Source organism: Lutjanus erythropterus, chromosome 10 (genome assembly GCF_056507025.1).
Source record: "Lutjanus erythropterus isolate fLutEry1 chromosome 10, fLutEry1.hap2, whole genome shotgun sequence".
Lineage (NCBI taxonomy): Eukaryota > Metazoa > Chordata > Actinopteri > Lutjaniformes > Lutjanidae > Lutjanus > Lutjanus erythropterus.
The window spans coordinates 7,144,167-7,166,969 of NC_139326.1; the positions used below are offsets into that span (position 1 = coordinate 7,144,167).

Consider the following 22,803-nt stretch of genomic DNA (forward strand, 5'->3'; position numbering starts at 1 on the left):
AACACAAGTTGAGGCAACATTTTCAGATGAGTCATCCAAAATTTCATGTAAGGGTTGCTTATTGTTGAGCGCACTTAAAGGCATAATATGCAACATTTTCCTACAAAGAGTGGACTGTTATCTGTTTCAATCATCACTCAACTATCAACTATCATTCTGGTGTGTTCATGACAGCTCAGACAATTCAAACTGATCCTACCTGTATTTTGTCTTTTCCAGGGTAATGTTACTTTATCAACTAAGCCAAGCTGGTGTGTTTTCACTAAACTTGAAGTACAACACAAGCAAAAAGAAGCTACAGCTGTCCTGTACTGACTGGAGAAGTGAATGACTCAGAGTTGCCAGTCTTGGATCATCGACAGGCTAAAGATCTGTGTCTAATTTTATTGTTCTCCAATTTAGAAAAAAATGTGTAACAAAAACAAGATTTGAGGAAATGTAATATACATAATGTTAGATATTTGAGGTATGCATTACATTTTAACTAAACCTGTAAGATTTTAGTAAATCTAAATCTACAGTAGATTTAGTCCAGGGGATTTTGTCTTATCTTATATATACTGTAATTTATAGTGATCTTCATTTGATTATAGTCAATCAAGGATAAATCTAGGGACACTGTAAATTACTTTTGTTGTTCCAACTTCCAAAAAATTTGATAAAAGCTAAAATATTCTATTCCTTCTAATGTTGGGAAGCCCCTTACAACCCACTCAAATTCCCCCCTTGAACCCTGGACCCCAGTTTGAAAACTGCTGGATTTAATTAACCAAAATTTCATGATCTGTGGTCAGCTAAAACTAAACTAAAACTAAAACAATTCAGATGGCTAAAATATGACAAAAACATGATGGTATTTTATTCAAAAGACTAGGACTGAAAGTAAATCAACTTTGCGGGAAGAATTAACACTTATTTGGAACAATATTATATTTTTTCATTTCTCATTGCTGATTTATTTGCTTGGATTGGAGCAAATATGTAAGGAATGATGGGCGGATAAAGTGTGACACAGGTTGCGAGCCGGTGTACATGGAATTAATCGTCTTGGCTTCTTTAATCCAGCAGGAAACCACATTTTCTACTATTCCTGATGTTGCTGCTTGTGGCTTTAATGTGTCACAGGTTCCTGCATGCATGTCAGGTACAACTTCCCTGTCATATCTGTCACATGGAATATACTGTAGGCACCTCTGTAATGCACTGATGATCCTCAGGTTACATTCACTAGAAGCTGTGTTGTGCATCGAATACCAAATTACACAATTATTTTTGATATGTTGCTCTGAGAATGATGCTAATGGGAAAACTAAAGGGAAAACACAAATGCCACCTTTAACGTCATATTTATTGTTATTTAGTTACTCAATAAAACATATACAGATATATACAATATGCAGGAAAACAGACGACTGCACTTTACATATTATTAAAAAAAGAAAACAAAAAAGAAACAAAAATCAGTTCGTAAATTGCCGTCACAGTCCTCCATCTATTGTTTCAGAAATTCAAATTCAACAGAAGCTTTATTTAAAGATTACAAGATTGCCTAACACACAGCAAATTTTCTCTTATTATACATGTGCAATACCAATAGTCTTTTTTTTCTCAATTCCCTTATTAAACAATCCCTTGACCTCCGTTTTTCAGTTTCCATTGGCTGAGTTGTACACAAGTGGTTGAGCTCATATAGCAGATGAAGAGAAGAGAAGAGAAGAGAAGAGAAGAGAAGAGAAGAGAAGAGAAGAGAAGAGAAGAGAAGAGAAGAGAATGAGGGAAAGATATTCTCACCAATAAAAGTACATCAAATCTGAAATGATAAAGCAGAAAATGATAAACTTTGCTTTGACAAAGAGGGGAAAAGTTATGTTCACAAAAAATTGTTGAGTTACATTCATGCATAATCACTCCTTTTCTCATCTTCCTCTAGTTATGCTTCTCATGTCAGCAAACAGCCTTTACTGGAAGAATAATGTACATGATAGAGCTAGAAGTAAAAGAGTAAAAGTCAGGCAAGACTCAACACTGGTATACAATCGAAGCCAATGACAACTGAATATCTCTTCTTCTGCTTCTTCTTCTTCTTCTTCTTGTTTTGTATTCTCCTCCTTTGACATTTCTTTATTTTTCTTCAACAAAGAAAATAAAACAAAAAAAAATATTGATTTGAGGTTTTCCAGATGTGGGCGTCGTTGAGTGGAGCCCGCGCTGTATTGTCCAGCAGTGTGTGAGAGAGTGTGTCCCGAAGTGTGACTGCATGTATCAGAAAAAACATGGTATTTGCATGTGTTTATGTGCATGTGTGTGTATGTGAGTGTCTGTGGTCATATTTGCATTTATGAGTGTAAATGTCTTTCTGTCCCTGAACAGGCAGGAGCTGCTCGCAGTTGCCTCATCGACACTTTATCATCATCATCCTCATCGTTATTTGTCTCTGACAAATTGTCTTAATCTTTCCTTCGTCCTGCTGGGCCTGCTTTTTTTTTTTTCAAGTCAGTGCCGCCACGAAAGTCCCAAATCGGTTGGAGATATCAGAGTGGAGAGAGCGCCAGGACGAGACGGGCCCCCCTCGGCCCTTGCTGTCCCCCAGCTCGTCTGTGCAGTGGACGGACAGGCACTGCAGGTGGTTCCCTCCGCTGCTCCCGCCTCCTCCTCCTCCTCCTCCTCCTCCTGCTCCTGGGGCCCCGGCTCCAGCCTTACTCTGGGACAGCTCTGATTCTGCAGACAAGCACAGGGAGGAAAAGGTTAATTAAGACTGCACGAAAAAATGAAAAACAACTTTGAGCAATTGGCATTCTCCGATACAGATGAAGCATTTAAAATACACACTTTTAATTAAACCAGTGTCATTTTCACATCCCACTCTAAATCTGCACTGTGAAATTAATTCAACACTATTCCACCCCCCCATCAATACGACCCGAAAAAGAGGCTGTAAGCAAAGCTTCCTCTGCTCACACTCCTCCTCCTCCTCATGCCTGATATACACACGTGAAAACACACAAACATATACGCATTCATTTGCTTGCAGCCAGCCGTGCAAATCTGGAGCACTCCTGCCTGACCTGAGGTCAGAGGGTCAAAGGGCACTGGGAATACTGGCCTTTCACCCTGCTTGACCCAATTTACTGGTATAATGACCGTGGCACGGTATCGACCCTGTGTCACCAAGGTGTGCAGCCTCATATTAAATGGTTGCGCCAAGCTTCCGGAAAATCCATACACAGGTTGATTACAAGTCATATAAAAAGAATCAGCGGTGCCACACAGTTAATGCTGACGCCTCAGATGCTTCACATATGGAGAAAAATCACTTTGTGCCGCGTAACGTAAAAATTAGTCAAGGGGAAGATTGACGAGGACGAGAAGTGCTGGCTAAACTATACATAAAAGCGCCGTGTCACACTTCAACTGCTGAGATACAGACTGCAGCACACTGAGGGGGGAGAGCAGGGCCCGATCCATACTGGATATTTAGGGCCAGTACCGATATTAGGGTGTAAAAAAATTCTGACATCAATATATCAGCTGATATTGTTTATACAGGATATGATACCCAAAGTCCATTGTTACTTGCCCTTTACAAGGTATTTTATTAATGCTATTTATGTTATCAAATAACAACAAAGACTTAAGTTAACTGTCGTGTTTAATCTAGAGCTGCAACATCAATAAAATGTCAGAAAATAGTTAAAAATGTCCATCCCAGTTTTTTAAAGTCCAAGGTGATGTCTTTAAATATTTTGTTTCATCAGTCTAAAACTCAGAGATATTCAGGCAACATGTTAATAAAGAAGAGACACAGGAAGACTGAAAACAGCTTTTTTTTTTTTTTTGGCCATTTTTGCATGAAAAAGTATTTAAATGATTAATTGATCACCAAAACACTTTAATAGTTTAATTCTTTTTTTTACCACTTGCCCAGTTGGGCGAGTGAGTTGCCAGCCTTATTGTTGAGCCCACAATATGTATGTAAATGCACATTTTTCCTTGCAATGATCCCTCAAAAGTAGCAAAGATATGTAATGAAGGCAGGATAATTTACAGTTTAGCAATAAACTTTGTCCAAAATGACATTGGGGAACTGATATTTTTGTTAATTATAAATAACTAAAAAAAACATAAACAGCGTGAAATATATGCATGTTTTAAACCTGAATTAAGAAAAAGGATCAAATATACATAAAATGCTTTAAAAAATCTGCATTATGTACATTAAAAAAAAAAGTTTTCATATAAGTGCATATCAGACAACACACTGATACTGATATTGACCTGCTTGTCCGGGGCAAGCAAAATATCGGACTAGTAAATGTGGAAATTCAGTTGCCCAACTGGATGGGTGTTAAAAAAAGTAATTTATCAAGCAAAATGGCAGAGACTGCACTTTTTAGCCTCTAAAATAACAAGATTTCCTACTTTTTTCCATTTATTGTCATAATAAACTACATATCTTTGGATTTTAGACAGAAAAAAAAACAAGACAAAGACATCACCTTGGACTTCACTATTTTCTGATATTGCAGCCCAGAATAAACATGACAATTAACTAAAGTATTTGTTGTTATTTAATAACCACTAATAAAACAATTTGTACAAGGCCAATTAAATTTGGCTTTGGGCAAGTAGATTGGTTGGGCAAGTGGAAAAAAAAACACTGAACCCTGATACAGTGGTGACAGGCCAATATCAGGCCAGTAACATCAGCTGATTGATTCATTGGTGCGACTCTAATATAGATTGCTGCATACTGAGGGAGAAGAGAAAAGAAAAGAAGAAAAGTTTTGAAGAATATACACAAAATAAAACGGGAAAGAGAAACACAGCAGCTAGGAGAGAGGTAATGGAGAGGCTGTGCGTCTTATGACTCTAGTGTTGCATCGTGTGCTTTGGGTTTTGCCTCCAAGGAAGCCCAAAGCACAGACAAAGTCTGTGTGAAGATGTTATGAATCCTTCGCTAAAATCAGTCCGATTAGTCTCCCATCTCCTCACCACACAGACTACACCGCCGCCGCCGCTGCCTTGGCTCTGTGTGGATGGTGAACGGATCAGTGTGCTCGCACAAAGACACACACAGCTTTAAGTTGCAGGGACAACTCTGTCTCTGAGTGTAGAGTCGGGTAGAAAACAGCTCTGACAAGCTGAGTTACATGTGTCAGAGGAGGGAGAGGCTGTGATAGGCGACGCAGTCGACGGTGCCGAGGCTGCAGATCACAACGCAGTCAGTCTGCTGCTCACCTGAGAGAGATGAGACCTCCATATCATCCACAAGCATATTTCCCCCCTTTTTTAGCTCGTCTTTCTCTGCTACTTAAACAGTTTTTATCTTGTTTTCTTACTGTTTTCTTCTCCCTCCCGCTCTGCTTTCACAAACCCAGAGGCAGCAGTGACACAGTGTTAAGAAAACACAGCCAGGGAAGAGAATGCCAGGCCAGGCCGGGCAGCTAGGACAACCAAGAGAGGCAGGCAGGCAGGCAGACATGCAGGCAGCGAGGCAGGCTTGCCCCCCAGCCTGTCTGGGCTGCGACCACTGGAATGGAAAAGTGGGGGGATTTGGTAAAAGGTCAGGCAGCCAAGCCTCCCGTTGTTCCCTGTTTCGTTTGTCTCTGCGACTGCCGGTCTCTCTGAATTTCTCCATCTCCCTCCCGAGGACTGGAGACGCGGCGTGAGTGGGGGGCTGAGGGGAAAGATGAGGATTTAGAGCAGTGTTGGTGGCGGCGGTGACAAGATCTAACATTTGCCAGAGGGTCCAGTCATACACCTCAGCATGGCGGATCCCCACCCCCTGCCAGTTTCCACCCCCCCCGCTCCACCCACTCACACTCGCCTCTTCCGAGCGCCGTGCCCTCCAGCACCCGCCGGCAGCTCATGCTAGCTGGGCACAGCAGGGTCCGCACCGGCCTGAATAGGCAGCCAAGCGTTCCCCTGGCTCACTGCTGACACACAGCAAACTGACAACACACACAGCCAAAAACACACAACACGCCAACCGCTGCCGCCACCGCTGCTGCCATGCCTGCGCCCGCCCTCAGCTGCTACTCTCACACACACACACACTCACCCCTGCATACATATGGACGTGCATGCAGAAACACACCAGACACGTCACTCAGCTTCGATGCAAAGACACGAGTGGAAAAAAGAAAAACAGCTCAAATTACCAACATGATTTTCTTGTCATGCTTTTCTTGCACACACTCAAAAATTTATCGCTTGAAAATCTCAGAATTCATGTTCAGCTCATATTTAGAGCTGCAACGATTAATCGATTAGTTGTCAACTACACTTTTTCATACTCTACACTTCACTACATATTATGTACCATGTTCTCCCATTAGTTCATATTTTTATTCTATTTGCTGTGTTGCCTAGTTTTTTTCTTTTCTATGTTTACTATCCTTTTGCACAGTCCCTACCTATTAATAATTATTTTATTGCGATCGACTAAGCAGTTTGAGTCACTTTTAAGAAAGAATAGTCAAAGTTCTCTGATTTTTGCTTCCTGAATGTGAATATTTCCGGGTTTCTTTACTCCTCCATTACAGTAAACTGAATATCTTTGGAGATTGTGGACAAAACAGGATTTTTGAGGACGTCATCTTGGGCTTTAATAAACATTGATCAACATTTTTCACTGTTTGCTGACATTCTATAACAATTAATCTATTAATCGAGAAATGAATAAACAGATTAATCAACAGTGAGAACTTTAGCCCCTGATCCACATAAGATTTATTTTTTTCTTGTGTTTTATTATGTTTTTTCTGATGTATGTTTTATTATCTGATTGTTGTTTGTTGTCTGTACTTTTATATGAAACTTTTTTTAGCTGCCAATCTTGACCAGGCAGAAGAGATGTTTTATCTCTGTGGGACCTCCCTGGTGAAATAAAGGATAAATAAATAAGAATTGACTTTTGAGGACGTCATTTTGGCCTCTGGGAAACACTGATCGACATTTTCTGACATTTTATAGACCACACAATTAATCGATCAGCTGAGAAAATAATCAACAGATTAATTGATAATAAAATCAATCATTAGTTACAGACCAAATGAGCTCAAATAAAAAAGGATTTCTTTTTATTCATCAATAAACACAAGTTTTTATTACTTGTGTCAAAACAAAAGAAATACAGAAACATTTTCCATTAATTTTCCTAACATCTCTTCAAGTTAAAGACCTGCAGTCCCTCTGCATGAGCTGATTACTCATTTGTTACAACACACTTTTCAATTACCAGCGTAAGCAAAATCCAGCACTTGTAAAATAAGCCAAACACTTGACCACCGCAGGATTAAAATATCACCCAGTATTACAGGGTAGCCAAGGGGGATTCAAGGGGATGTGGTTTTTATGGAAAAAAAAATCAAGACACTACCCTTAAATTGTAAAGCATTATCCGTGGCAGCAGATTGGTTCAAAAGTGGAAACGGCAGTGTGAAATTCTACATCACACAAGTCTAAATCCCAAATCACCATGACATTTTACAAGCAGTGAAACCTTTTATATATATATATAATAAGATCCATCTTGTTATGGCTGTTCATTGACTAACGCGGAATTCATATCCACGGTAATATCTCAATAATAGCCTATTCATCTGAGGGGAACAAGTGCTCAGCATCAACAAGCAAGGGGGAAAAATACCTAATAAAAAGGGAACAGTAGCAGCACGAGCAGCTGCGCTGACTGAGCCACAAATACACCTAAATATCCTTAACCACATTACAGCCAGGAAAGATTACCACTCTGATGTGTTAAGTAAATACTGAATTTAATGTGATGCACTTATATCGCTATATCTCTCGCCCCAAGTGCTGTACTTTGTTATTTAGAGCCTGGTGATGATGCTCTCTCTCTCTCTCTCTCTCTCTCTCTCTCTCACACACACACACACACACAGACACACACACAGACACACAGAGAAACACACACATAGCAGCGGGGTTTTGGAGCCGTCTCACAGACACAGCCAGAGACGATTTACAGAGATGAGTAGAGCTTCGGATGCCATGAAGGCTGCGAGCACAGTGCACAGCTCCGGTTGTCTGGATGACACCAATGTGTCTGGGAGCTGACGGCCTGACACGGGTTTACATGTCATGCCACACACACTCGACACACACACACTCAACACACTCGCAGCAACGCAGGGAGGTAAACAACGGCTGCTTGGAGACTATAGTTCTTAGCAGTTTAATAAAAACTCTTAACAGCGTGCAATTATTTCTTCAATTTATCGCAAACGTTAGAGAGACTGACATTTTTCAGGAACTCTGGTCCTCATTATTTTCTCACTTTTCAAGAGGAGATCAATAATATATTTAGACATTTCCTGGACTTTTTGGATCTAGACTTTTATGGCCTAGAGACTTTATAGTTATACATAATAAAGTATGGACTTTGAATTTATTATCATCCTTTCTGTCACTTTCTGTTTTTGATTTTGTTTGTTCAATGTAGTATTAAGTCTATTTTACTTTTTAAATTTATTTTTGTCCTTTTTTGGTTCTTTTGCTTGATTGTCTGTAAAGAAAAATGCTCATCATAATTCTCCAAAGTCCAAAGTGATGTCTTTAAATTGCTTGTTTTGTCCAGCCAACTGTCCAAAACCCAAAGATTCTTCATTTACTATAATGAATAACCAAGAAAAGGAGCGATTCCTAACAAAATGTTTGATATTTTGGCCTGAAAAATTACTGAAATGATTAACTGATTATCAGAACAGTTGGCAACTATCAACTGATTCATTAATCAACCAAGGATTGCAGTTCTACAGCTGATATTGTGACTATTTGAAAAAAAAAGTCGAGCACAAGAAGTAGCTGAATGAATTGATTAGGGCTGCAACTAATGGTTGTTTTCATTGTGGATTAATCTGTTGATAGTTTTCTCAATAAATCAATTCGTTGTTTTGTCTATAAAATGTCAGAAAATGGTGAAAAATGTTGAAAACAGAAAATATTTACATTTAAAATCAGAGAATAGATTTTTTTTTCTTTAAAAATGACTTGATTATTAAAATAGTTGGAGATTAAGGTAATAATTGATTAACTGCAGCTCTAGAATCAACTAATCAATGAATGGACTAATCATTGCAGCTCTAAAGATGATATTGTGCCCATTTTTAAAAGTAATGAAGCACAAAAGTGAATAAAACATTTCTTTAATGTCACATGAAGAAGAAACAAAAGAGTGCGTGAGAGTGTTTGGCTCTACAAAGCTCCTTTTCGGTGCGAGTTCCTCCGAGCCGTCACATTGATTTCCCAGGCCCCAGAATCCCATGCGGCAGGCCTCTCTGCCCTTTCTATCCCGAGCTCTATACTTCCATGACGACACTTCACCTTTAACCTTGCGCTCCCGAGGCCGCGACCCCATCCTCTCTGAACACAAACCAGCCCAATCAGGAGGCTCCGCTCGCTGACAAAAACACCCAAAGGCCTTCGCTCCTATGACAGTGTGTGACATCAGGTCAGATTCCTTTAGCATAACAACTACCACTACGGCCTTGTGTGAGGATTCTGTCTTTGTCAGCACAAAACGCCGTCACAATCCACAGAGAAAAAGTAGGATTAAAAAAAAAAAAAAGGGCAAGAATAGGTCTGATCTGACCAGGAGATCTACAGAACCAAGGAAAACTTAAAGGGACAGCTCACCTCAAAATCAAAAGTACATATTTTTCATCTTGCCTGTAGTGTCATTTATCCATCTGGATAGTTTTGGTGTCACTTGCCGAGTTTTGGAGATATCACTTGTAAAGATGTCTGCCTTCTTAAATAGCACTCGGCTACATTTTCTGCCATAGAATTTACCGGAACTACTTTCTTTCTACTAGAAAGAAAATAGTTCCTAGATGAAACTGCTCACAACAAGGTCTGTGGATTATCTTGAGTAACTGGGTCATGATTTCTGCAAAGAGATGTTGCTGCTGAGTTCTTCAAATGTATTTTTTGGTGCTTTGAGCACCACAAAGCTAGATGCATTTTGTCCCATTTTACTTGAGAGAAGGCTCCACAAGCCAGGGTAAAATATGTCATTTTCATTTGGAGGTGAACTGTCCCTTTTAGGTTTGCCCCATATTGTCTCATCTCTGTCTTAAGTCATAATTAAGCCACTCAGAAAATCAAATAATATCCCTCAACTACAGGAAAGTCTTAATGATGCACAGAATATAAGGGATAACAGAGATTTTGTCCCCAGTATCCTCTGCCCAAAGGTGGGTAAAGGGCATGTGAGGCTCCCTGTGACCCCCCCACTGCCGCAGTGTGACCTTTCCCTCAGAGCAGGGAGGATATCTGGAGGGAGCGGGGGGCACATTTCTCAGGCAAGGGCACTAGAGGTTATTTTGGTTTGAATTTCCTCTCTGTTCTCTGGCCTGCAACATAAAGGAGGAAGAAAAAAAAAAAAACCTGCCCGGGCAGGCATTGCCCCCAGCATTCGTTACCTTCTCTCCAGCAACACACCCATTCCCATCCCCTCACACTCATACCCACACACACACACACACACACACACACATATATACACACACCTCCTCCCCCCTCTGGCCACAAGAAGTGCTTAGGAAACCAGACACAAATCAGAACATGGGAAGTGATTTAGTGCCTCCTTCATAACTCACAACCATGTCCAGGACCTGTCCAGCATGTCATCCAAGTCGGTGACATATTGATCTACTTCGCTGTCTCTATTTTGTTTCAGTAGCACAGTCCTGCGCGCCTTGTTTTCACCTTTTACAGAAAGAGGTCAAACACACATGAAAACAGTGGCAATTTTGAGATCAGAATCACCTGCATGACAGAGACTTTTATTTTGAAAGAAATTATGGTAAACGTAAATAATGCTTTAAAATCTGTTTTGACAGAACAGTGTCATTGCATGCATTGCGATGATTTATCAGTTTGAGTGTTTTTTTTTTAAGAAAAAAGAAGTCAAAATTGACATTCAAGGGCATCAACTTGGTCTTTTTTATAGCCCAAACAACTAATCGATTAATCAAGAAACTAACTGACAGATTAATCAACAATGAAAATAAAAGCCCTCTTTGCCATGAATCCTTTTAGCTCCTGATCCATGCATGTTCTGGTATGTTTTCTTCTGATTAATGTTTTATTATCTGACTGTTGTTTGTTGTCTGTACTTTTATATGAAACTTTTTTTTTTTATGTTTTTCACTGCCCAGCTTGATCAGGACTCCCAGGCAGAAGAGACATAGTATCTCAGTGGGACGTTTCGGGTAAAATAGTGTAAATAAATAAAAGTTATGAATTCAGGAAAAAACACATTCCCCTGGACCTGCAACTGTTGTTATTGGAAATGTCACCTGAATGCCTGTTTACCACAGTCCAGTGTTATATACTACATATTTGTTGATGGTTGCAAGAAAAATATAAGTTATTGCTTACCTTGATGTATAATTTGTGTAGGTAAACATATAGGTAGATTTGTGTGTGTTCTTCCCCTGCATGGAGTTATTTAATTGTTAATGTATGACAATGTCAATAAAGTAAAAAAAAAAAGAAGAAGAATTATGTACCAGGAATTGCAAAAAAGAGACATAAAAGTATAACCGGATCATTTTAATCTGTGTAATTATATAGATCTAATTTAATATATAGATATCATATGCTGTGTGTTAAGTAGAAAGACTATTAATAGGGGACGTATTTTAAACAGATACAGATGAATATGCTCTTAAAACTTCTACATACAGACAAGAATGAACGATACTCATGCAGCATGAACTGATGGAAAAAAATGTCTGACGTTGAATTGAATTATTTTCTCTTCCATAAATGCAAATGGTAGCTATTACCCAGCCACTCGCCTCATGAGCGAAACTACAGATGTTGTCTGAAAGAAAGACAAAAACACACATCTCTCTATCTCTCTTACTTTCTCTTTCACTCCATCAGTCTCTACTTCTGTCTCCCAGGAGAAACCGCTCCAGTGTCATAACTCATTTGTCAATTCCTCAATACAAATTAAAGGCGCCTGACGACTACCTGTATGGCTAATAACATAACCGCTGCTGGCAGCGTGACAACATCTACACCTCTGCAAACCTGGAAACACACACACACACACACTCACACACCTTTTAAAGCCTCAGCTTGTATCCCGGGCAACATATGAACCCAGGACACCTTTCAGGAGCTTCTTATCAACCTGATGCCTTTTTTTTTCCTCCCCTCACTCTGGCAGTCATTCAACAAGACAGTGGACATTTGGAGGCACGTCATACACAGACAATCGAAGGTTTTTGTGCATCTCCCGGATAAATTCAGCTTTCCATTCCCCGCTGCATCCAAGGAGAACATTTACCACATGCTGAGACAAGTTTTATTTTATTCTAACACCCTTCCCCAGGGAAAACAAAACACCGGATGAGTTGCTATTTTGAAGAGTCGGAAAAAAAATCCAGCAAAGCAAAAGGCCTGACACCTTTGTTCATCTTTTTCTCTCTTCATCAGTCACGAGCACCCTGTTTTAACAGGCTTCCTTTGACTGTCACTAGTGCTCAATGTCTTGCAAAAAGCCCAGAAACACACATGCATGCACGTACGCACACACAAAGTGCATAAACAAACAGACACTTTAAATGCACGCTAGCACTAATTACAAGTCAAGTAAATACTCTTAAATATTTTCAACACATTAGAATTAAGCGAGCGTGCTCCACTGAGCGAGACACCTGAGATCAGGGGGTTGAAGCCATGAGCCTGACACCGAGTCTAAATAAATCAAACTTTATGTCTGCAGCTGACAAATCCACACTATCAAGTAGCAGTGTCTACAAACGTGCCCTTCGTCACATACTCTCACATGCATGCCAACACACACAGATGCACACAATCAGAAAAACAAACAGAACAAAAATACAATGCGATAATAGTAAATATAGTGTTATTTTCAGGGCTGATTTTGCTCAGAGGGACATTTGTTTCTAAGACATCACTCTGTCTCTCTCAATCATGTATTTCTGTTGCTGAAATCAGCACTATAGCTGTTTTTTGTGGCCCTGATGAACCCGTCAATAACCAAGTCAACTTCCAGGAGTTGCCTGAGGATGAATTGTGACTTTTAGAAACAATATTACCAGGGCTAATTGCTATGATTATCATAATGATTATCATTACTGCAGCACAGGAGTGTGCAAGAGGCTCGCTGGATGTGTGTGTTGTTGAAAAAGTCAATATGAAACACCTTGTAATGACAGGTAAGGAACATAGACTGCCCCGAGCTGTTTTTTTTCTTCACATTCAAGCACGTGCCAATCACTTTCTTCTTTTTTTAGCAAAAAGGAAATAGAAATTACTGGTGTGATTTGTGGGGTTGTTGTCGTACTAAAATGTCAAAGGCAGCCAGTCTCGCAGGATTTTTCTCCACAGTGGAATATCAATACGGCTCTTTCTGTGGATTTAAGTGCTTTCTAGTAGGTGTGATAAGATGCAAGTTCCCTCTTTTCAAACCTGTCAAAGTCGCAGCGAAAGGAGATTTGATCATTATTAGAGCTGTTTATGGGCTGATTACTGAGAGTGAGGAGTGAAACTATTCCACAGGGTCAACTGTGAAGCTTTTTAACTGCGCTGAAGATAAAAAAACAAGTGGCGAAAACAGTGAAAAGTAAAAATAAAAATAACTGAATCACTTCCTACGCCTGCTGGTTGCCTGTTATCAAGACTATGCATGAGTTCCCAAATGAACGGCCAGCTTCTGGCTATGATATACAGAGGACACGGGAAGAGGAAGAGCGTAAAAAAATACTTTTTCAAAAAAAAAAAAAAAAGGGGAAATAATGTTAACTGACACCGTACAAGGAAAGTTACTCACTTACACCTCAGCTCCTCGCCTTCATGGGAGCATAAGATAGCGTGTAGCACACAAGAATGTGGAGGCTGTGAGCTTCCAGCAGCAGGTATGACTGCGCCTTAGTGAAAAACTGGAGCTAAATGCTGTCATAGAGAGAGGAGGCCAAATATGGGGTCCGAAGGGGGCCATTACAGCAGCACGCATCACTTTAAACAGGCTCGCAGGGACCACAGAGAGGGTGAGCTGGGTGAGCAGCTCTGAGAGCTAAACTCCTCCACAAATAAGCCCAGTTGATGTTTTATTGGCTCGTCTGCACATTCAAACATTCAGAGGAAGTTAGCAAAAGAGTAATGTGGAATTTTACTGTGTCGTCTTCAAACTGTGGCAAGACGCGTGGCTCGTAGCGCGAATGCAAACACACCTGGGAATAAAATGATCTGAGGTCCCTCTGAAGTTTCACACAATTTCCCACTGAGCGACAGCGAAACGTTCACCTCATACGACCAAAGTGACCCTTGACCTCCAGCTCTTTCACTTTCACCACAGTCGACTCATCTGGAGCAAACTCCTCCACACACAACAGCACAATCCAACCTGCTTAAACCGAGGTTGTCAAAACTATTTAAGTATCAATACTTTTTCAACGCAAGGTGTTAAAAAACAACATTAATAACATTTCATAGTCTCGAAAGGACTGAAGCTGCTAAAAAAATGAGTAAACCAGATAGTGTTCAGTGCCTTTTTCGTGCTAGCACTCTGTGCAGGCTGTTATTAAAAAGAGAAAGAAAAAAATTATCCTATTTTGTGCGTATAGGACTTTTTTCTTCTTCCATGGAATCGAAAGAGGTATCGAGTATCGCTTTTTTATACTAGAATTGTATCAAAGTATAAAATTCTTGTATCCTGACAGCTCTAGATCAAATTCTTAAGCAGTTAAAGTGAATTTTATAAACACACTTACTAAAAACTAAAGCTAAAGCAAAAACACTATGAGCTCTCAGGACTAAACTCACACCAGAAACAGATAATCTCATATTTGGACACAAGTGACAACTAAATTCACAACTTCTCTAGAAATTAAAATGAGAAACCACTTAAAAGTTCTGCATGTAACTATAATAAATTAAATTTAAATGCATTTTCAATTACATTTTCATTTTTAATTAGGTATTTAAAATAAGGTATCTGTGTGTAAATCAATGTATTAATTACCGTTTATCACTAGTGAATTTAATAGGCTGATAGAATGTTAATTGTAGTAATCTATGCATAATTCAACAACACTCCTGAGAGCGCAAAATAAGGCACATTTATGTAAATGAAACAGTGATGACAAAAGGAGTTTTTGGAAGTGGACAGGCAGAAAAAACATATTATATCTACCACAGTGGAAAACTAAGACATCGTTTAGCTTATATTTCAGATCATTTAGAATATTTATACGGCAAAAAAAACCCCAAAAATTTAACAGGTCATACCATCTTGTGCTGATGATTAAAATGTTGTGAGTGGGGAAAAATCATTTCCACTCACATAAAATTAATTTCCTCCTAATGAAAATGATCATCTTTTAAGAGTTTCTTGACCAAGTTAGTTCATACTAATGGACTAATGAGTTGGCTTGATTTATTTCAAATTAGTGTCACTGACATTATCTCTCCAGTGGCAGAATTTTGAGGACTAGCCTGACTGGATATTTTTTGCAGTGTGAAAAAGCCTGTGGGATGTTGGCTCTTATGGAACTACACTGTGGGCTATGACTTATCTTAAATTATTATGTTATTTTTCTCCCTTCTGTGTAGCCTAAGCATCAGATTCAATCTCAAAAATCCACCCCACCTCCCCTCCCAAATACACCTCCACCCTTTTTTTTCATCTTTGCTGTCTGAAGCACTCAAATGAGAAACTGTCAGGAGCCGTGATTTGTGCTAACTAGCTATCGATCGCTCCAGAGCTGCATGCCTCGTGTCCATGCAGGGAGGGCTGAAAGAGGAGAGGAGGAGAGGAGAGGAGAGAAGGAGATAGAAGGAGAGAGGAGGGGAGATGAAAAGGGAGCAGAAATTTGACTATTCTGCATTTAAATAACTACCGAATTTGTGATGTTAAATGTGCTGTGAGCTCCACTGACAATTAAAACAGAGGGAGCAACAGGGTGAGTGTGGCTCACTGCTTATCAGTGTTGGGTTTCCGACTCAAAAGACTGCTCATTAATCAATATCAAAAGTGATGATGTTACTTATCACTCCCTGCCATCATGGGAGATTTTTTTTCTTCTTCTTTTTTTTTTTTTTTTTACACCTTCATGCTCTGTTTTTGTTGTTGTTGTTTTTTTCATAAATTAGTACAACACAATTCCCTGGTTTGTAAATGATCATGGGTAAAAATAATAATAATAATAATAATAAAAACCATGGGAATAAAAAGCCACAGTGTTCAATGATCTGATCTAATTTAGCTGAGAAGACCAGTGGAGAGTGATTGTGATGAAAACTAATATCTGGATGAGGTAAAATGTAGTTTGGATCATTATGGCTCAAATTAATTCGCACACTGCTTGATATTTCTCTATTGATTCACAGCTGGGGTGATCAGTGATATTAGCTTATAGCAACTACATCAGTTACAACGGTTGAAGAGCTGATCCGCAGCAATGGCATTAGTGTTTCCTACCCGACACCCTGAGCTCAGTCTCATATAAACAATGCGCTGCCTGGACTCCAGTCTCGGCGCGATGCGCGCCCCCGCCCCTCTCTGCACCCGCACTGATCAGAACAAAGAGGCGCTCCAGACGCGCGAGACGCTCTCCGCAAATATGTACATCCACATTATCATATGTCCATACATCCACATACAGGCCCTTCTGTAGAATAACTGATGTAACAGCGTCAACCACCTTTGAGTACCGCAATTATTTTTGAAATAGCCTGAGTAAAAATAATAATGAAGGGAAATACACCTATTTTTTTTTTTTTAAATGAATAAACAAATAAAACTAACATATTCTAATACATACAACTTCCCTTATTCTGCAATTATAATACATGCTATTAAATACAATTAGTTTTCTTTTTGTATTACGACTAAAGCACAACAATAATATTAATAATACAATATAATAAAATGCAAGAAATATTAAAATTTATACAAACGACATCTATTATTATTATTATTATTATTATTATTATTATCATTACTACTACTACTACTACTACTACTATTATTACTATTATTATTATTGGAAGGAGAATTAGAAGAGGAAAGTAATGCGCAGCTGAACAACATAACAGTAATTATTATTAATATATCTGTACATTTGATTTAGAGATACCAAAAAAATAAAAAGATAAAACTAGAAATACATCTGCAGATTGTTATACCTCCGTCCTGAAAAACTGTTTCTGTGCCTTTAGGCCAGAAGATTTTCCATTTTCCTTAAGAAACTTTGTAATGTAAAGGATTTAATTACTTCTAAAATATTTTTTACACTACTTGGAGTAATAATACAGCATTTAAAAGTGACTCTACCAAATAATACCAACATTTTTAACAATAAACAAACTACAGTTTTAAACTAAATGCTATTAAAATATTCCTGAAATAACTACTGAATTTCCTACGGGAAATAAAATTAAACCTGAATGGCTGTATTAATTTCACCATGATATCTAATCCTTGAAATCCTGTCCTGCCAATCTAAAATCAATCCACTTTCACCGGCTCGGTATTATCCCCTGGTAATAACAAAAACAAACACGTAACAAGGCGAGGGAAACCCCGCTGCGCAAACGCATATCCTCAAAAAGCTATTAATCTTCTGAATGTAGTTGTTCACCCTGAAAACCGAGATAAAGAACCACAGGAAATGTTTACTTTTCTGGAGCTGTTCTTTTGAAGTGCCTCGACAATGAAGAACCTTATAAAAAATACACTGTAGTGAAGCTACAAGCGTTTTAAACTGCTCCATCCTGATAATCATTTCTTACTTTCTTCAGCACGGAGCCAATTTAACAAGAAAAATACCGCGTAAATCGTCTTTTTTTTCTTCTTTGTAAAGCCTTGAATGGCGCTACCATTAAATTTATTATCTTCTATAGGCTGAAGCTCTAAAATTCAAAGACCACAGTTAAACAGAGACGGCTGCCTTCTGCCCGCACAATATGGACAAAAGGTCCTCTATTATCAGTGTTACCACAGCATTTGAACTATTATTCATGTGATGTTACACTGAATTTCAAATTAAATACAGAGCATTTTAAGGATGAAAATATACTAATCCTGTGAGCAAAACGGTTCAGTTAATGTAGTCTGTGTTGCATGTGTGAGAGTGAGACACACAGGGTGAGAGAAGGAGAGAAGGAAAAGTGTGTAAGGAATTAAATTGTGTCATTTACCTTCTTTGCTGCTGTTTTGGCTCTTATTTTTTTCCCATGGTCCCATGGCCTTGTCATCCTCTGACCCGTCCATCATGGCCTTGTCACTGGGCACGTACCAGGTGGCGTGCTGCTCTGCCATGAGGGTGTCAAGGTCAATAGTGCCCATTGAGCCCTTCCCAGCATCCGGGCTGCAGCTTGCCAGCTCATTGTCCCCGTTCTGAGAGGGACAGTCACCGTTCTTTTTGCCATTCTTCATGGCCAGGGGCTGGTCCTCAGAGATACTGAACTGCTGCCGCTGCAGCTGGATCTGGGCTTGCAGAATCTCCAGAGGGTGGACTTCTTCCTGGCCAGAGGTGCTGGATGGGGTGCGTACCTGCTCCACCCCAGGAGTGCCCGGGTGGCTCACCCCGCTGGCCCCTGTGCCCCCACCAGCGTTCAGTCCATAGCTGTCTGGAGTCGAGGTAGTATGATTGTTAATGCCCATGCCGAGGGGCTTCTGTCCATTCATCAGCCCGTGGTCACTCCGCTGCATTTTGGGCGAGCCGGTGATCATAGGGCTGCGATTAGGCTTCGAGGCCGAGGCCCCTCCTGCGTCTGAGCTGGAGGACACCTCGTCCTCGTTGCCATAGTGGGTGCTGACATCGTCAGGAAAGTCCACTCGTGGTGAGCTCGAGTCAGACTTTGCCACACTTTGAATGCCACTGTCCAAAGAAGACATCAGGTCGGCTGGCTCCCCCAACATTATGTCGCCTCCTTTCCCCCAAGAGGGTGATTGGAGGTGTTTCTCATGGGGCGTGCCCCCACCCCTCTCCCCAATGCCAGCTGAGGGGGTCTGCTGGCCTGGACTTACAACAGGGTTACCATTGTCAGAGGAAAAAAAAATTCCAGGGCTCACATGTCCACTGTCTCTTTTTCTCCTCCCTCTCCCTCTCCCACTCCCTGTTGTTGCCTTCCCCTCACTGCACGGGGTAGCGTCCATGTTGTAATTTGGGGAGAGGGCACTGGCTTCCCCCTGCACCGTCTGGCTTTGACTTGCAGGCTTAGAGTTGCTATTTCCGGTGCCAGGCATCTGGCTGTTCTGGGAAGTGCTGCTCTGAAAATATTCAGGACCAGCACTGCCAGTCCCATTAGATGTGCTGCTATTAATGTCCTGCTCTGTCTGACTCAGTTTTCGCTTGCCCTCATTTTGGTTCTTCTTGTTGAATGTTACGTTAAGATTGGGGGCCCCTAGGCTAGCGATCATGTTCTGGCAGGCCGTGGAAAGGGCCGCCAGGCAGCTCTGGCCGAAAACACTGTCTTTAGCACTAGTTTTACTGAAGTTCCCGAGGGACAGCGCTCCAAGCTTACTAACAGACGACCGCTGGCCTGAGGGGAACTCAGACTGAGGAGGGTAGGTCCCCGGTGAGGTGCTCACCCCCTGGGGAGCACTGTGGGCTGGCCCCTGACGGTTAGCCCCTCCATAGGGAAATGTTGGCTGTGCTCCCATTGGAGGTGCAGGGAAGTCAGCTGGCCGCCTCTCTGCTGGTGCATTCGGGTGCCCCGCTCCTGCTCCTGGAGACTGCATCTGTGACAGGTTGCCCATGTTGCCGCTGAACTGTGAGTGCATGCCCGGGGAGTGCAGAGCCTGCACATGTCCATCTCCTGGTATTCTCATGGGCTCCTGCATGCCCATGCCCGGCCTAAACATCATCCCAGCCCCGTTCTGCTGTAGCCCAATATCATGGGGCCCTGATTCATTACCCGCTCCACCCATACGCCGTGACATCATCTCCCCTGGTGGGTGGGACCCTTGGAACCAGGAGTTCTCCTGAGTTACATGAGGATTTTGTCCATCAATGTTGGGCATCCTGCCACCGTTCTCCCTGTCAAAGTTGGGCTGGGGCATGCTCCCAACCGGACCTCCATGAGCCATTGGGCCAGGAGGTACGTCGCCGTGGTGACCCAGCTGCTGCAGACTGGGCTGCCTCATCCTCTGTTGCTGGTTGCGAGAGGCCATCTGTTTTATCATCATGGCTGCGTTCTGGCGCTGCTGCAGAGACTGCTGCTCAGGCCCCGGATGCTGCAGCGGACCAGGTGGGAAACCTTCACTCACAGGTGGGGTGAACTCTCCAGGCAGGCCCGGGTAGGCAGAGGGAGAGAGGTGGTTATCCATCCCGCCACACCAGCCTTCGCCGCCATGTGCATTTGGAAAGTCAAATCTGGGCCTTTTCGCCATGTTCATATAAGGAGAGTCAAAGTGTTGCAGCCTCTGATTCGGGGGCTGTTGGGAGGGAGGAGGAGCTGGCTGTTGCATATTAAACATGGGGTCCCCATAGGGGTGCAGACCCCTATTTTCAAGTCTGTGAATGGGATATTCAAACTGGTTGTGTTGGCCAGGCATCATGACCCCTCCATCCAGAATGTTAGGGTTAGTAGAGCCGGGCTCAGCCTGAGGGGGTCTGGGGAGGCCAGGGGGGCATGAGTTCTGTCTAGCTATCAAACCAGCCTGTTGTTGCTGCTGCATGAGAGGATGTCTCGCATTGACCCCCGGCTCCATTCCCACGGGCACCTTCCGGCCATTTCCAAAACGTTCAAAAAACACTCCATGCTGAGGCTGCTGGGGCTGCGGTGGTGGCTGGTGTCCTTTAGAGATGCCCTGCATACCTGGTGTCCGTGGCATGCCAGGGTTCCCTGGGAAATTCCCGCCAGGAACTGGCCTTCCTGGCCCAAAGTGGGGTAACTGAGATTCTGATTCTGACGGGGAAAATACATGTACATCAAAATGTCCAGATGGAGGCTCACTGGGGAAGTTATACTCTAATCCCTCCACAGCGCCCTGGTTGGGCATCCGCCGAGGCTCGAGACCGTGAGACTCAGAGGAAGAGGAGGAGGAGGATGGGAGGCCGTGGAAGGATGCTGCTCTGTTAGGTGACTGGTCCAGGGGTAGACAGGGGGCAGGGACAGCATGGCTGCCACTGGGAGGCCCGTGATGCTGGAAGTCAGGCATGTTACCAGGCCGCTGTTGCTGCTGCTGCTGGGGGAAGCCATCCCCTGCCTGTCCTTCAGCGAGAGGATCAAATCCTTCTCCAAAGCCCTGCTGTGGTCCCATGCCATTGTTGTTGTAGCCCATTAGCCTGCCACCATGCAGGCAGGATGAGCCTGGCTCTGGGCCTCCAAAGTTCCCACTGAAATGAGGGTGAGGTTGGTGGGGATGAGGTTGGTGGCCGTGAGGATGTCCTTGGTGAGGTTGCTGGTTGTTAAAAAATCCATGCATGGGTCCCTGCTGCTGCTGCTGCTGCTGCTGCTGCTGGAGTCCGCCGCCTGCGTGCATGTCCGAGTGGCCCCGCGGGTGGAAGCCCCCGTACTGTTCGCCGTTCATGTTCATATTGAGCCCCAGCATCTGCGGCTCGCTCAGAGGGCCCATGCCGGGCTCCACGGCTCCCGGCGGGCCTCCAGCGTGAAAACCCGGGCTTTTATAATGGGAGCCCATGTTCAGTCTCGGTTGGTTTATGTTTCTCTCTGACTGGCCAGGGTTTCTGCTATTAATCTGAGAACCAAACTGCTCCAGCCCAAACATACTCCCCTGCAATCAATCCCACATGACGGCCAGTTTGCCAGACATCGGCACACAGTCTGTTTTTCCGTCTGTCCCCAAAAGCAAAAAGAAAAAAAAAGATATACAAAAAAACTATAATCAAATGTTACGGATTTATCTACTTTAAATGGTCAGACTCACCACATAAGTTCTCATTGTTGTGGATCAATTGTTTTTGTTTTTCAACTTCTCCAAGGACGCGGCGAGGAGGAGAGAGGGGACAGACTATGTCCAAATACGCACTCAAACTGTGTCCCTGTTCACGTATTTACGCGTGCACTTGGTTGCTCTCCTTTTTGTCTTTGACTATGCAAACAAATATAAAACACTGCTGTTTGACTTGCTGCATGACTGACCTATAATATTCCAAAGTTTCTCTGTGCGCATTTATTCTTCAGGGCGAACATGACACAAAAACATCTCGCTGACAAACTCAGAGGAGAGCGCACTGGAACTGGAGCGATCGAACAGGGAATATGGCAATTTCTGTCAGCTAATTCATTATTCCAGTCCGATGTCAAATGTCCCAGAGCGACTTTTTGTACAAGGTCCCATTCTGGAAGCGAGAAAAGTCCAATTCGAAACTACCTCTGCGGCTTTGAGGGGAAAAATCTTGCTTTAAAAAATAAATACTGTCCACGGATGTCATTCAAAATCTCGCCCACTGCCGAGCAGGCGTGTAGCCACAAGTCCAGTGTGATGGAAAAGTCCACAAACACTGGATCTCCACAAGCCAGTCGCAGGAGAACCGGAGCGTCCGAGCCCGGCGGAGCAGCGCGGTGTGCACTACCCGCACTCCACAACTCCGGAGCGGCTTGACAGCATCCTCCACCCGCTGCCGCTCATGCGCCCTGCAGCGACGCGCCTTTTGCCTTAAAGTCCTTTCAAACGCGCTTCGTTCCTTAACGCCCGCGTCCCTCCGTTCACCGACTCCTGTCTGCTGTGGTCTGAGTGCACTGGGGAGCGATTCACAGATACACTCACACTCACACTCCGCTCACTGTGCCGCTTGGCGCTGTGTGAGATCAACGCGTCCAGAG

General features: G+C 42.3%; 1 protein-coding gene across 1 annotated transcript; it reads right to left on the minus strand.

Moving 5' to 3' along the window:
- Nucleotides 1-1,330: 1,330 nt before the first annotated feature.
- mn1b (MN1 proto-oncogene, transcriptional regulator b) lies at nucleotides 1,331-22,803 on the minus strand. Its single transcript, XM_084728077.1, has 2 exons — nucleotides 18,208-22,803; nucleotides 1,331-2,718 (listed from the first exon to the last, which is right to left on the minus strand). Exons 1-2 carry the CDS (start codon nucleotides 21,743-21,745, stop codon nucleotides 2,489-2,491), a joined length of 3,768 nt encoding a protein of 1,255 aa, XP_084584203.1. The 5' UTR covers nucleotides 21,746-22,803; the 3' UTR covers nucleotides 1,331-2,488.

Excerpts from the sequence above, each read along its gene's own strand:
- mn1b (XM_084728077.1), bottom strand. The coding sequence starts at position 21,745 with ATGTTTGGGCTGGAGCAGTTTGGTTCTCAGATTAATAGCAGAAACCCT. Across the intron at positions 2,719-18,207 it reads CCAAAACAGCAGCAAAGAAG|AATCAGAGCTGTCCCAGAGT; the intron begins GTAAATGACACA and ends GCTTGTCTGCAG.